We start from the raw sequence: 15,327 nt of genomic DNA on the forward strand, positions 1-15,327 counted from the left end.
ATGCAGGAGTGTGTCTCTCTGCCTCCCTGCTTCTCACTTCAGAAAAAATACCCCCCCAAAAATAAATAAATAAAAATAAATAAAATTGCACCCCCCCTTCCCATACAGTACAGAGTGCACTGTGCTGTCACCTCCCCCCCCCCTCTCTTTCTCCAGAGCACTTAATACCTTCTAACACACTGTTTAATTTACATATTTTTACAGTTACTGGTTTTTGGTTATTGTTTTCTGTATGGACTTGAACCACAAGGGCATAAATTTTATTCTTTTTTTCACAGATGTATCCTAATGCCTAGAACAGTGGCTGGCATATTATAGGTGCTCAATAAAGACTTGTCATGATGCATTGAATTACTGGTTCTTTGACCAAATGAGCCGTCTAATTGGCTGATACAGTTCTGTCAGGGATGAGGAAGGGCTAGTGTCCTTTTATTTCAGTGAGGAGATGTGTCTTTGGTGACTTGATAGCATCTTTTCCACTTTGCTCATTGACAGTAAGCATTCAAAAAGCATTCTGGTTCCACTTAGCCAGTTCATACATGTGTTTTATGTTAGGGTTGCAGCCATTGTACCACCCTTGTTTAAACTGTTAATTGAGAAGGTCCTTTTGCCCTGAACTTGATTTTGCAAGGCTTCAGAGGATATGATGGGACTGTTTTTCCATCATTGTATATTTTGGAAGGGGATGAATAACTGGACTTTTGGCATAGGTATATATAATTTATAGGTTTTTCAGTTTAGCCTTCCCCTGTGTGCCTTTTTTAAAATATAGAAAATAAAAGGAAATTTCCAGAGGAAATACTGAAATTCAGTTCTTTTTACATTAGTTTTGAACAGAAACTGAATGCCACCTTGTAGAGAAAGTTTTGGGATTTGGGAGGGGTAGTGTATTTATATGTAGTATTTGCTCTTCTTTTCGTGGTCTGACTTGATTCATCTTTGTATCTCCTGTACACCAAGCATAGTACCAGGTGCAGAATAGGTAATTAATTAGTATTAACTTCTAAATCTCACATAATTTAAAATGACCTTGTCATATCAGTGAGGTATCTTTTTCTAATTTTAACTAGCCCATCTTTAATATAGTGGAGATGTGATTGTTCTTTCATAATGGAGAAGTAGAGCCTGGATATTTTATTTTTGTATAGCTTCTTTTCATGAAGTTGTATACGTTAGTATTAATAAAATTTAAAGTTTTCTCCTGTTACTATTTTGAGAGGAAATAATTTCCTCGTTCTTTATCACAGTTTGCAAGACATTATATGGAATTTTTTAAGAAAGTAAATATATTTAAATAATTTTTGCCTTAATTTAAAATATTTTCTTCTAATTGCATTTCAGAAAAATTCTCAAATATTTGACTAAGTTTTATAGTTTGAATATAGAGAACATAGTCATTCTTCAGTTTTAAGATTTAACCCTAGGAAAAAGATCTAAAAATCATACATACGAACACCTAGCTTTGCAGTCTGGGTAGTCTGATAGCTAAAGCCTTTCACCTTTTAAGGTCAGTTAAAAGTGAAATACAGCACTATCAAAAGTGTAATTCATGATAAGTGTTGATGAGTTAGAACTCATTAAAATTTTTAACATTTCTGCCCTACCAAAGATGAAAGACACTGTTAAAATAATGAAAAGACAAGTCAGAGACAGGGAGAAGATCTTTGCAAAACACATATCTGATAAAGGACTCGTGTCCAAAATGTTCAAAGAACTCTTGAAACTAAACAAGAAAACAGACAACCCAAGTAAACAATGGGTAGGGAATGTGAACAGACACCTCTCCAGAGAAGATATATGGCAAATAGACATATGAAAAGATGTTCAACATCATGTTTCAGGGAATTTCAAATTAAAACCAGTAAGAGATCATTACGTACCTATTACACTGGAGGACAATTTATTTTTTATTTTCTGTTGTATGAGGTTTTAGAACTGTTTCTATATATTTCTACATCACTGATTCCAAATCTGAAATCCATCTTTTGGTGCATGCTCTAGTTTTTAGGCAATTTTAATTTCTTTTTGTTACAGTAATGGCATGCATTGGTTTTTAAATTGGAGTTAAAGGGAAATGACTCTTGGATTGAACATACCACAAGGCAATTAATGTTTTACAAACATCACTTTTACATAATTGTAGTTGTTTTTAAATGTAAAAAATTATTATCTGATAAAAACAACCTCTTATTTTGTTTTAAGATTGAATCATAGCTTTTTTGAGTAGGTGTAAATGTAAGAATAGTCCTGACACCTTCTGTTATATATGTGGCTGTTACACACTTCAGCGTCAAAGGTGCAATATTTCATCATTTGTGACACGTGCATATATTGCCTATTTTCAAGTTCCCCTTGGCGATCAAGACAAGAATTGGGCTCCTCATATTGTGTGTCATAATTGTGAGGAAATGCTTCGTGACTGGACAAAAGGAAAACGCAAAGGAATGCCTTTTGGTATTCACATGGTTTGGCATGAACCTAAGGACCATAGCAGTGACTGTTATTTCTGTCTGATCCATACAAAGGGCATTGGCAAGAAAAAACAGCGTATGATTGCATATCCTAATATTCCTTCAGCAATACGACCTATCCCACACTCTGAGACACTCCTGGTTCCAGTTTTCAATGGTTTTATTTTTTCTAAGGACGAAGAAAGTGAACATGGTGATCAAGTGTATTTTGATAAGATGCATGAGGAAATGGTTGTAGAATCTGAAGGGTCTTCTTCTGATGCCAAGCAGTCATTAACCGCTCAGCAGTTTAGCCAATCTGAATTGAATGACTTAGTAAGAGATTTGGGCCTATCAAAGAAAGCAGCTGAGTTATTAGCCTCTAGGCTTCAAGAAAAGAATGTATATATACTTCACAGGTCAGCTAAAGTATCCCATTTCAGGAAGCATGAACAAATTTTTGTGGACTTTTTTAATGAAGACAAACACTTTGTTTACTGTCATGATATCAGTAGTCTTCTCAGCCAGCTAGGTATTACCAGTTACAGTCCAACAGAATGGCAGCTATTTCTTGACAGCTCTAAACAGAGTTCTCCTACACAATGGTAATGTTTATGCACCGGTTCCAATTGGTTATTCAACTCATCTGCAAGATTATAATGACATAAAAATTGTCCTCGACTTTCTGAAGTATGAGGAGCATAACTGGATCATTTGTGTGGATCTTAAAATGGTAAATTTCCTGCTAGGACAACAGAGAGGTTTCACAAAGTATCCTTGCTTTCTGTGTTTGTGGGACAGCCAAGCTTGGGAGAAACACTGGACACAGAAGGAGTGGCCGAAACGTGAAGCTCTGGAAGTAGGGATGCAAAATATTGTGAATGAACCTGTAGTTAATCAAGACAGGATCATCCCCCCCCCCCCCCCTTCACATCAAACTTGGCTTAATGAAGCAGTTTGTTCAGGCTTTGAATAGAGAAAGTGAATGCTTTCAACATATTATTTCTGCTTTTCCTGCCTTGTCTTTCGAGAAGATAAAAGCAGGTGTATTTGATGGACCTCAAATTCGAACCCTCATACGTGATGAAGAATTTGCCAGGAAGATGAATAAGGAGGAGAAAGCAGCATGGCAGTCTTTTGTGGCAGTTACAAAGAACTTCCTTGGCAACAAAAAAGCAGAAAACTATGAACTTCTGGTTCAAAGAATACTGTTGGCTTTCCGCGACATTGGATGTAACATGAGCGTTAAGATTCACTTCCTGAAAGTCACCTTGATATGTTTCCCGAAAATCTTGGAGCTGTTAGTGATTATCAGACTACTGCTGGAGCATCAAACGAGATTGTCCTCAACAAGTACACAAACGCAAGAGCTACAAATGCAAACTTTTGCCTGAGTAGAATTTAAATAAGTTTTGTGCAGATTTTATGATTAAAATAAGTGTTTTAATATGATCTATTTTGAAATTGTAGACAAATTCTGATGCAATCTTAGTGTATTAGAGTATTTACTGCATTATATAAATTACTATATTTTCACAAAGATGATGCCCAAAAAGGCATTCTACTTCATTATGTTAAAAACTAAATGTTGAAAATTTTACAATAAGATGAAAACCTAAAATCTTGAATTGCAAAAAAAACTGTAGCTTACAGAGAAAAACTAATGTCAGATTTGAGATCAGCACACTCGAATTAGGTAAGAGCAAGTGTTTTTGTGGATGCAACAAAAATTTTGTTCCCCAGTGTTATTAGAATGGCTAAAGTCTAAAACTTGGACACCACAAAATGCTGGTGTGGATGTGGAGCAATAGGAACTCTCAATGATCGCTGATGGGAAAGTTAAAATGGTGCAACCACTTCGGATGAAAGACAGTCTGGAAGTCTCTTACAAAGCTAATCATAGTCTTACCATATATGATCCTGTGATCATGCCCAAATGAGTTGAAAACTATGTCCACATAAAAACCTGTATAAATATGTTAATAGCAGCTTTATTCATAATTGCCAAAACTTGGAAGCAGCCAGGATATCCTTCATTAGGTGAATGGATAAACAAACTGTGGTACTTCCAGACAGTGGAATATTATTTAGTGATGAAAAGAAGTGACATGGAGAAATCTTAAATGCATATTGCTACATGTAAAAAGCCAAACTGAAAGACTACATACTTTATGATTTTAACTATATAGATGACATCTGGAGGAAGGAGGGTCCAGTAGGTGGAGCACGGGAATTTTTAGGAGTGCAGCTGTTCTGTATGATTCAGTAATGGTGTGTGCATGTCACTATATACGTTTGTCAAAACTCACAGAATGTGCAAAACCAAGAGTGAGCCCTAATGTAAACTGTGGACTTTAGTTAATATTGCGTTAACATTGGTTCATTAATTACAACAAATATAACACACTAGTGCAAGGTATTAATAATAGGGAAGGTATGTGTGTGGTGGGCAAAAGGGAACATGGGATTCTCTCTACTTTCCATTTTTTTTTCTGTAAGCCTGAAACTGTTCTTAACATGTTTTATTAACTGAAACAACTGTACGTGGTAAAAATGTCATACGCATGTACACACATGCCTGTACATGTATGTTCAACCTGCTCTATAAAGCACTTGTATTTAACAGCTGGAGCAGAGCTAATTATTTTTCTAAGCTGTTTCTCAGCTGTTTTTTTTTCCTGATATATAAACGAACCATTTTAGTTGGTATTGGAGGGTTTTCTTCCCCCCTGAAACTAGATGCTTTTAGGTATCTTTATAATCTGTCTCATTTAGTTTGAAGTAGATACTATTCATCTTATTGCCCAGGTGAGAAAGCTCTGGCCCAAGGAAGCGGAGTGCCAGAGCCGGTCCGGCTCGCCTCAGATACTGCGTGTTTGGTCCCAGACAGCTGCGATAAAGCGAGGTGTCATCTTTATGCTGGAGGTGGGTCTTGCCTACAGTTTGTAACAAATGGCAACATCTGTGAAGAACAATAAAGCAGAGTAGATTAAAATGAGGTCTGCCTATACTTGAATCTAGGCATGTCTGAATCCAATGGCTGTATGTGCTGCCATATGGCCTTTGTAATTACATAGCCATATTTTTTGAAATAGTTAAAGTTTATCCTCTAACCAGCGTGAGTGCCTTTACAGCAAAAAAAAAAAAATTTTTTTTTTAACAGAGAGAAATAGAGAGAGGGATAGATAGGGACAGACAGACGGGAACGGAGAGAGATGAGAAGCATCGATCATCAGTTTTTCATTGTGACACCTTAGTTGTTTATTGATTGCTTTCTCATATGTGCCTTGACCGCGGGCCTTCAGCAGACCTAGTAACCCCTGCTCGAGCCAGCGACCTTGGGTCCAAGCTGGTGAGCCTTGCTCAAACCAGATGAGCCCGCGCTCAAGCTGGCGACCTCGGGGTCTTGAACCTAGGTCTTCTACATCTCAGTCCAATGCTCTATCCACTGCGCCACTGCCTGGTCAGGCTGCAGCAAAAATATTATTCAAAGAGATGGTCTAGGTTTGAATCTTGGCTCTACTGTATACTTTTGCTTTATGATTTTAATTAGATTATATAATTAGTTCCCTTGATGTGTTAGAGACAGACAGGCATTGAGATTGTTGTAAGATTAAATGAGGTGATGTATACAAAGCTCTTAGAACAGTGCCTGGTACGGAATGTGAGTTCCATGAGTGTTAGCTGTCAGCAGTAGAATAGATGAAGGAAACTGAGACCCAAGTAAATTAAATGATTTTCTGAGTCATAGAATTTTCCAAGGTCACAAGAGCTATTAAATGGGAAAGTTGAGTTTTTTTATTTGAAGGTTAGAATTTTATATATTAAAAAAAATTTATTTAGTGATTGATTTTAGAGAAGAGAGAAAGAGAGAAAAGGGTAGGGGAGGAACAGGAAGCATCAACTAGTATAGTAGTTGCTTCCCGTATGTGCCTTGACCCGGCAAACCTAGAGATTTGAACCGGCGACCCCAGCATTCCAGGTTGGCGCTTTATCCACTGCGTCAACACAGGTCAGGCCTCGGCATTTTTAAAGAGAAACTCTTTAAATATGTGTTGCAGTTTCTTTCTGTCTGCTTATAGTCTGCTGTGTATAATTTAATTTTTTTCTCTATCAGATTGATACGGTAAGGAAAAACCACTGGGCTATGATTTAGGTTCTGGACCAGGCCTGGTCCCTGATTAGTCGTGTGACCTCAGTATTTCTGATTGTAGTTTATTTGTAAACTGAAGGGTAGGTGGAATTGGGCCAGATGATTTCCAGGTTCCTTTTACAGCACCAACAGGACATGATTCTGAGACACTGCTTTCTCATGAATTACTGGCTGCTGTACCACCAAAGGTCCCAGAGCGTCTTGATGCGCATGTAGGGTGGCTCCCCTCTGCGCTAAGTGACTGAAGAGTGCTGTGCTCTGATGTTGGCCATCTGCAGTTTACCCACTCTATCTGCTTTTTCTTAGCATTCTTCCTCCTGTTTCTGCTTTCAGTCTACTTTCTTAATATGGTTGATTTATTGCCATTCCTTTTTACAGAGAGAAGCTTGTGGACTTTGTTTTCAGTTCTCAACTGAACATGTAGCAGTCCTTTTTGGCTGCTGGATTCATAGCTAAGTATTGAATGATTGAATCCCCTAGAATGGAGTAGGATGGAAATGGGAAATGGCCAAAGCCTCCAAATTGTGTAGTAATAAAAGAATCTTTGAGATGTCTCTTATGTGATCGTTTTAGTTTTCTCTGTTGTATAAAAGGACCCTTTGAGTTGCAGCATGTGTTGCATTCCCACTTTACCTTGATGTGATATGTGTAAATAATCAAAGTAAGTTTCACTTATTATTAGTTTAGTAACATAACCTTTTTATTTGTTTTAGTCAAGCTTCACTAGCTTATTTCTGGTGGATTTGGTAAACCAGAGTCAGGGAAGTTGGTTACAGGACATGAATGGTTTTGCATGTAGGTCAAAGCTTAGTATCATTTGATTATAATCGTGGGTGTGTTTTTTCATTTGCAGTATTTGGGAGAGTAAAATATTACACTTGTAACTTGACTGATCTTTAAGGGAGTAACTAGGCTGTATTAGGAAACTGTTACAAACAAAAGAATAAGGGTGATTCCTTATTTAACAGCAATTTAAAGAAAAGATGCTGAAATGAAGAGGAAGCTGTTTCTTCATGAGTTTATGTATTTTGTGGTGTGTAAATCACTCCTGATCTCCACATAGTTAAAGCATGTGTTCTCTTTGGCAGTTGCTCTCCAGTTTGGGTTTTGTTTTTCTTTATAGCTGGGCTTATATAAGGGTTTCATCAATGCTCAGAAGAGTTTATTTTTACCCTATCTGGAATAAAATCTCATAAAGGTGGACAAAGTGGTGATGAGGCCTCTGGGCAGAAATATACAATGGGGTCCTGGCCAGAGTCATCCATGGGTGGTACTGTCAGGATCTAGAGGACATTCTGGAGTCTGACATAACAGAGCGTAATAATAGGTTGAGGGGGCAGTAGCATCTCTAAGGAGTTAGGGGAACAGAGAGCCAAAAAAAGCATTCTGAATTTGAGGCTTAAATATGATTAAAGAAAGAAAAAACATTGTGCCAGCATGCGCCGTCTGCCTTGTGGCAATATCAAATTGAGGAGCCTCATGATTAAAATCAATGGTGATGGTATATTTTCAGGTGTCTGCTTTTTGGATAGGTCTGACTAATGCCAGTTTCCAGTATCTCAAAGTTAATTGCAACTTTGTTGCTAACAATAGCATTACTTTTTCAGGTGGTGGTGCTTTGTTAATGTATCATTGAGACCAAGTTAGCCAGCTGCCAGCACATTGTGGCTACCAGAAAGGGGTTATTATTATTTTTTTAAGTTTTTTTTCCATGAATGAGAGAAACATCAACTTGTTTAGCTAAGTTCTATTTAGCTTTGCACTTATTTATTGCTTCTCTTATGTGCCCTAATTGGTGGTTAACCTGCGACCTCTGCTCTGCCGGGTTGACACTATCCTTTGGTCGACACTTGATCCATTGGTCGACACTTGATCCATTGAGCCACCTGGCCAGACCCAGGAGAGGGTTACTTTTCTGGCCATATCGCTTAGGCTCTTTCTTGGGCCCAGGCCTTCAAAGGATATGTTAGCTTTTTGTTTGAAATGAGGTAGTTTTACATTGTCTAGATTATTTTTTAGTCGATAACATGTTTATAAGCTCTACACTCAGATACAAAACCAATTGTAAATAAGCATCTTTGAAAAGTTGTTTTTCTTTTTCTTTTGCAGGTGTTATCAGAGAGCAGACTTCAGACATCTTTGCCATATTGACTCTGAGCTGTCAGGGGACTCAGGCTTATGAGGAGGTACTGTCACACAAAACAGTGTCTAGTGAAGACGACAAGAAAGAGGGGAAAGGATCGGAAAAAGAAGCTAAAACACTATAGAAAACCATGGTAGGTTATTATCTATGTTTCTTAATTAAGTTTCAAAAGATTCTAATAGTTTAAAATTGGAAGTGTTAACTGTGAGGGCAAGCAAACGAAAGACAGCAGTGTTAATTTTGGACTCCAGTGCATCAGATACAGAAGGCACTCTGCTATTTAGGCAAAGCAGATGAGTTCAGATTTATTATGAGCCCTTTAAACCACAAGATGGAGCCCCAGGAGCCTGCAGGCCATAAATTATTAAATACAAAGAAGAGAATGCTCATGAATAATATTTTCTAATAAAACTGGCATTAGCAAACTGATACAAATAGCTAATGTGCTCTTGAACTTGAAATTGTGTAATTTTCTTTTGTCTTCCACCTGAAGTTCAGTTTTTCCCCCCATGAAAATAAAAAATTCTAAACCAATTCTTTAACTACATAATACATGTATGTATATATGTATGTGTGTGTGTGTACACACACATTACTGGTGTAGGAATTTATAAACTGTGTATTTAACTTGAAAACCGCCTTTATCCATGGGCTTTAAAAAAATAGGGTCAGGTGTTAAGTGTATTGGGGATACTGAACCTGATACCAAGGAAATTTTGCTTTTTGTAGAAGGCTCATACTTTCGAATTTGAGATGTTAGATGAGGTCATCACCTCTGGTGCCTAGTTTTTAATTGGTAAAATGTGCTGAATTTTTTCCCCTTAGTATATATTTTGTTTCAGGAGGATGTTGTGTGAATTTTTCCCTTACTATAAATGAGAAAAGGCTTAAAAAAGATAAGTAGGAAAAAAACACAAAAATATTAATCGGCAGTATGTTTGAAATATGTTGTTTAGTAAATCTGATGGTGTTTCTTTAACTGTTACTTGATTTTTAAAATATTTGTTCTAGGAATTATAACTTAGTTGAATTGCTCTTTAGAGAAGAAATTCTAGTATGTTCTGGATGGTGGGGGAAAATGTTAACTTGTGATTTTCTCTGTCACTAGTTTTATAGTGAGATGTAAAAAATGACACTGACTTGTGCTTCTTCCCATGTGAATTATTTGATACTCAGCTAACTTATTTATTATAGTCTTGATATTTTTACAATTTAAAGAAATGCTGCCTGACCTGTGGTGACACAGTGGATAAAGCGTCGACCTTGAACACTGAGGTTGCTGGTTCGAACGAAACCTTGGGCTTGCCTGGTCAAGGCACATAGGAGGAGAAGAAACTACTGCGAGTCAATGCTTCTGTGGGTCTCCCGCCCCTCGCAATCACAACTTTCTCTCTTTAAAAAAAAGAAAGGAAAAAATGTTTTATGTGTATTATTGGTCATAGTAGATGAAAATTTCTTTCCTATTTTATTTTAATTTTAACTTTGATTTTTCTGGTGTAGAAATTTTGTTTAATTGGTCGGTAGGTATTTTCCAATTTCTCCTATTGTTAGATTTCACATTTGAATGAAGACTTTCTATTTCTTCATAGTTCTTCTAATATAATTTTTTAATACTTTAAAAAATGTATTTTGCCTGACCAGGCGGTGGCGCAGTGGATAGAGTGTCGGACTGGGATGCGGAAGGACCCAGGTTCGAGACCCCGAGGTTGCCAGCTTGAGCGCGGGCTTATCTGGTTTGAGCAAGGCTCACCAGCTTGGACCCAAGGTCGCTGGCTTGAGCAAGGGGTTACTCGGTCTGTTGAAAGCCCGCGGTCAAGGCACATATGAGAAAGCAATCAATGAACAACTAAGGTGTTACAACAAAAAACTGATGATTGATGCTTCTCATCTCTCTCCATTCCTGTCTGTCTGTCCCTATCTATCCCTCTGACTCTCTCTCTGTCCCTGTTTAAAAAAAAAGAAAGAAAGAAAGAAAATGTATTTGGAGTTTATTTGGATAAATAAGATTGCCCTCCAGTTTTTTTTTTAAAGAGATTTTTATTTTTTTAGATTTTACTTATTGATATTTAGGGAGAGAAAGGAGAGAGAGGAGAGAGAGAAAGAAGGGGGGAGAAGGGGAGAAGCAGGAAGTATCAACTCATAGTAGTTGCTTCCCATATGTACCTCGACCGGTCAAGCCCAGGGGTTCAAACTGGCAACCTCAGTATTCCAGATTGACGCTTTATCCACTGTGCCACTACAGGCCAGGCTTTTTTCTTTTGTAATACTACTTATTTAATTCTTCCTTTCACCATTGTTTTATGATGCTAGTCCTATCAGATTTAGTTGACTGTTGTATTTAACACTGACAGTTCATGTTATTTGTGAGAGAGACACCAAAGGTTTGTGTTCCGGAGCACTGTGTAATTTACCACGGTGAGGCCGGTGTGTAGGACTGCATGATTTAACGAAGTGTTCTCATAATTCACCATAAAACGAAATGGCAGAAAATCTCAAGGTAACATTTTTTCCTGCCATCTGGAACTAAAATATATTAGCAGAATTTCTTCTCTAAAGACAAAGTCAACTAAGTTATTATCCTGGAACAACCTAGCATCTCTTATTCATTATATGGCTCTTTTGCTTTCTTGTTACTTATTTTGGGATATATGAGTAAATCTCATGAAATGATTAAAAAGTTTGTTTCACTTTGGCAAAAGACTCCAGTTGGAAACTGGTTCTGGATTTTTTTTTTAATCTAGTGAGAGCTGGGCTGGCAGAGACAGACTCCCGCATGTGCCCCAACTGGGATCTAACTGGCAAGCCCACTAGGGGGCAATGCTTTGCCCATCTGGGGCGTTGCTTTGTTGCTCAGTAACAGAGCTCTTCTTAGTGCCTAAGGTAGAGGCCGTGAAGCCATCCAACTCCAGGGGCAAACTCACTGCAGTTGAGCCATGGGTGCAGGAGAGAGGGAGAGAGAAAGGAGGAGGGGGAGGGGTGGAGAAACATATTGCTGCTTCTCCTGTGTGCCCTGACTGGGAATCAAACCCAGGACATCCACACACCGGGCTGATGCTCTACCACTGAGCCAACTGGCTAGGGCCTGGTTCTGGATTTTAAATAAGAAAGAAATCTAGACAGATGATTCTTATTTAGAGAAAAAGAAAGCATTTGTGATTCCTTATAGTCTTTTGTTTATATAATAATTCAAGGTTTCAAAGGATTACTTACCTTTTTAATTATAGTTTGCTTTATTTTATAGGGAACAGTTATACTGTGGTACTAATTTACTAGTGTTCCAATTATGATTTTTAAAATATTGATATTCAGACAAAAATAGTGAAATATTTTATTTTGTGGTAGAGCCTTTAAAAAAATACTTACCATCTACTAGTGGATAATTTTATACAAGTAAAGACACTATAACCTCCCTTTAAATAGAACACTGCTGCTTTATGAAAACTCAGCAAGTTATCCTTGTTCATTTGCTTTGTACTGGTACAAATGTCTTCATGGTATTTGTAAATTTAGAAGTATTCAAAGGTTTTTGATGTGTGATTTATGAGTGTGAAGGATTTATTTTATTATATTTTCATGAAATTCATCCTATTTCTAGGATTTCTGGGCCAGCATGCCATTTTAATTATTGCTGTTTAAATTTTTGATATTTTATTTTAGCATAATGTCACTACCCATCCATTTTTGTAGAATATTTCTTTCTTTTTTTTTTTATAAAGATGGGCCGTTTTATTTTATTTTATTTTATTTATTTAATTTTTAAAGAGACAGAGAGTCAGAGAGAGGGATAGACAGGGACAGACAGGAACGGAGAGAGATGAGAAGCATCAGTCGTCAGTTTTTTGTTGTGCGTTGCGACACCTTAGTTGTTCATTGACTGCTTTCTCATATGTGCCTTGACCGCGGGCCTTCAGCAGACCAAGTAACCCCTTGCTCGAGCCAGTGGACCTTGGGTCCAAGCTGGTGAGCTTTTTGCTCAAACCAGATGAGCCCGCGCTCAAGCTGGTGACCTCAGGGTCTCGAACCTGGGTCCTCGGCATCCCAGTCTGACGCTCTATCCACTGTGCTACCTCCTAGTCAGGCGGAAGTTGATTCTATTGCAGTACAGGGTTTGGCAAAAGTAGGTTTACAGTTATGAGTATGCAAAACACTTTAGACTTGCATTGCTATTTGTTAATTATTGTATTTTCCTGTATGTAGTTTCCTTGTTCTGGAATCAAAGTGTCTCCTATTAATATTTTAAAAAAAATTAAAACCTTGCACTAAAGTTTTATATGCCAAATAATAAATTATATAATCTAATATGTCCATAGTTTCTCTTATGTTTACACATAATGTTATATTTTGTATTATTACTGTATTATGAAATCTCAATTTTCCAAGGTGCATTAATCTCCAGCAGGTTGGAAAGGAGAAACTGGGTGTCATGAGTCACCATCATGTATTCCTAGGTACTCTCTCGAAGGCAGGAAGTGTCGCTTCTTGTAGATGACATGTGATATGGGTGACCTTTCTTGAAGTGGTATTCAAAACACACAGATTCAGCTAAAAGGCAGCATGTACATAGTACCAGGTGTGACAGAGAACCTTACCAGATTGAAGGAGAGATCTCTGATTTCTGGTGTGTTCAGTGGAATGGGGTTTACTTCTTATTTCTGAGCAATTGTTTATGTCTCAACATTAACTATTTTATAATGGTCTGACAATTAATGCTATGACTTGACTCAGATACATTTGTCACTGTTTTCAGATAACACTTTATTTTTAATTGAAGTAATCGTTTTTTTTTCTCTTTTGACAGAGATCTATTAGATCTTTTGCCAATGATGATCGCCATGTTATGGTGAAACATTCAACAATCTATCCATCTCCTGAGGAACTTGAAGCTGTTCAGAACATGGTGTCTACTGTTGAATGTGCTCTTAAACATGTCTCAGATTGGCTGGATGAAACAAATAAAGGCACAAAAACAGAGGGCGAGACAGAAGTGAAGAAGGAGGAGGCCATAGACACCTATTCCAAGTGAGTGTGGCCTGTTGTGATCAGTCCCCTCCCACTGGGTTACATTGCTGTATGGTGCTTTGGGTTTTCTCATTTATATAATTGTTAACAAGGAAGTAAATGAGGAATTTTGGGGGGTTAAATTTGAGAGGAAAGCAGGAAAGGAATAGTGATTAGGCCCTTTAGAATCTTCTCTGTTTGGAGGTTATGGTATGTCATCTTTTACATGTTTTGATTCAGCCTCCAAAATTTGGACGTAAGTTGTGTTTTTGGTTTCTGGGGAAGTCATACAATGTATTTTAAATCCTGGTATAGAAAAAAGAGTGCTGGGAAATGTGTTTTTAACTGTATCTTCCTTGTTGGTTCCCAGGACCCATGTCTTCTGTATAGAAAATGCTCATTGGATACTGCAGGCTGCCAGAAGGCCTCCTGGCCAGACCCAGCAACAGTCTTAGCAGAGTGGTCTCAGTGCTATACTAATAGTAAGAGATTAGTGAGATGAAGCTAATGATAACTGGAGTCAGATCATGGAATCTTTTTTGACATGCTAAGCTTAGCGTTATTGTTTTGGGCCATGTAATTATGATTGGAATTAAATGTATGATTGACTTTGAAAGATGAATCCCACGTAACTGTTCTGTATTAATAGAATTAAGAACATTACTTCAGCTAAACTTGTAAATTTGGGGTAGAGGTTATAGGAATTTTTTTCAGCTTTAATTCTACATCAATGTGATAAGTAGAAAATAGTGGGGAAAGTATTGGTAAATTGATTTCCTCACAGAAAGATAGTGTAACCTTTCCATTTTCAGATGAAAGATAATCAGTATCAGTTTTCTATTGAATAACATAATTTCTTGACTGTTGATGGTTTATAGGTAATAGATACATTGCGTCTAGTCAGGCTCTTGTCATCTTCAAGGTTCTTAGCAGTAATTTAGTTTGATCACATATGATGGCTTTGAAAAAGACATTGTCAAATTTTGGGGTTCATGTTGCTTTGTAATATTATCTAGTTACTTCTCTATATCTTTGTCCCTGTGAGAACTTAAATCATCATATACTCTATATTTACATTGTACTTTGAAATGTGGTTATGCCTCTTTAAGGTTTTTTTTCATTGTAAAAAATATAACACAGAATTTACCGTTTTCAACTATTTTAGTGGAATTCATGCCTTCTCAACACATCTTCTGTTTGTTCTCACAGCTGGGTAGACTTTTGGAAAGTACTTCCAGGGGACCTTTGCTTAGCTGGACCAGGTCACTGTGTTTGACAGGTTTTTAAAAGACAGTGTGCTGACAGGTTTTTAAAAGACAGTGTGCTCCACACCTTCATCTGCGTTTTTAAATATAGTTCCCTGTGTGGTCAGTCTTGTCTATAAGTCTTTCCATTTTGTGGAATTGTCACAGGTTGAGAGCACTTGTCTGATCTTTCTCATGTGGTAGAACTCAGGTTGTGCAGAATGATTTTGTATCTTTTTTTTTGTATAAACCAGAAACAAACATATCTCCCAAGAACAAAGCTGTGTTTGATAATAGGTGCGTATTGCGTTCCCGGTATAGGCTGAGTATGACAGAGGG

General features: G+C 37.4%; 1 protein-coding gene across 8 annotated transcripts in view; it reads left to right on the top strand.

Annotated features, from left to right (window-relative positions):
* The window catches only part of STRBP (spermatid perinuclear RNA binding protein), a 154,152-nt gene that overhangs the window by 71,249 nt on the left and 67,576 nt on the right, over positions 1-15,327 (top strand). For 4 of the 8 annotated variants that reach the window (XM_066367211.1, XM_066367210.1, XM_066367213.1 and 1 more), the window contains 2 exons: positions 8,713-8,879; positions 13,545-13,765. In XM_066367211.1, coding sequence (XP_066223308.1) covers positions 8,877-8,879; positions 13,545-13,765 — 224 coding nt within the window. In that variant the 5' untranslated portion in view covers positions 8,713-8,876. Of the gene's footprint in view, positions 1-8,712; positions 8,880-11,120; positions 11,244-13,544; positions 13,766-15,327 lie in introns of those variants that run through there. The other 4 variants (XR_010749179.1, XM_066367215.1, XM_066367209.1 and 1 more) reach the window with 2 other exon arrangements.

Source organism: Saccopteryx leptura, chromosome 2 (genome assembly GCF_036850995.1).
Source record: "Saccopteryx leptura isolate mSacLep1 chromosome 2, mSacLep1_pri_phased_curated, whole genome shotgun sequence".
In the NCBI taxonomy this organism is placed as follows: domain Eukaryota; kingdom Metazoa; phylum Chordata; class Mammalia; order Chiroptera; family Emballonuridae; genus Saccopteryx; species Saccopteryx leptura.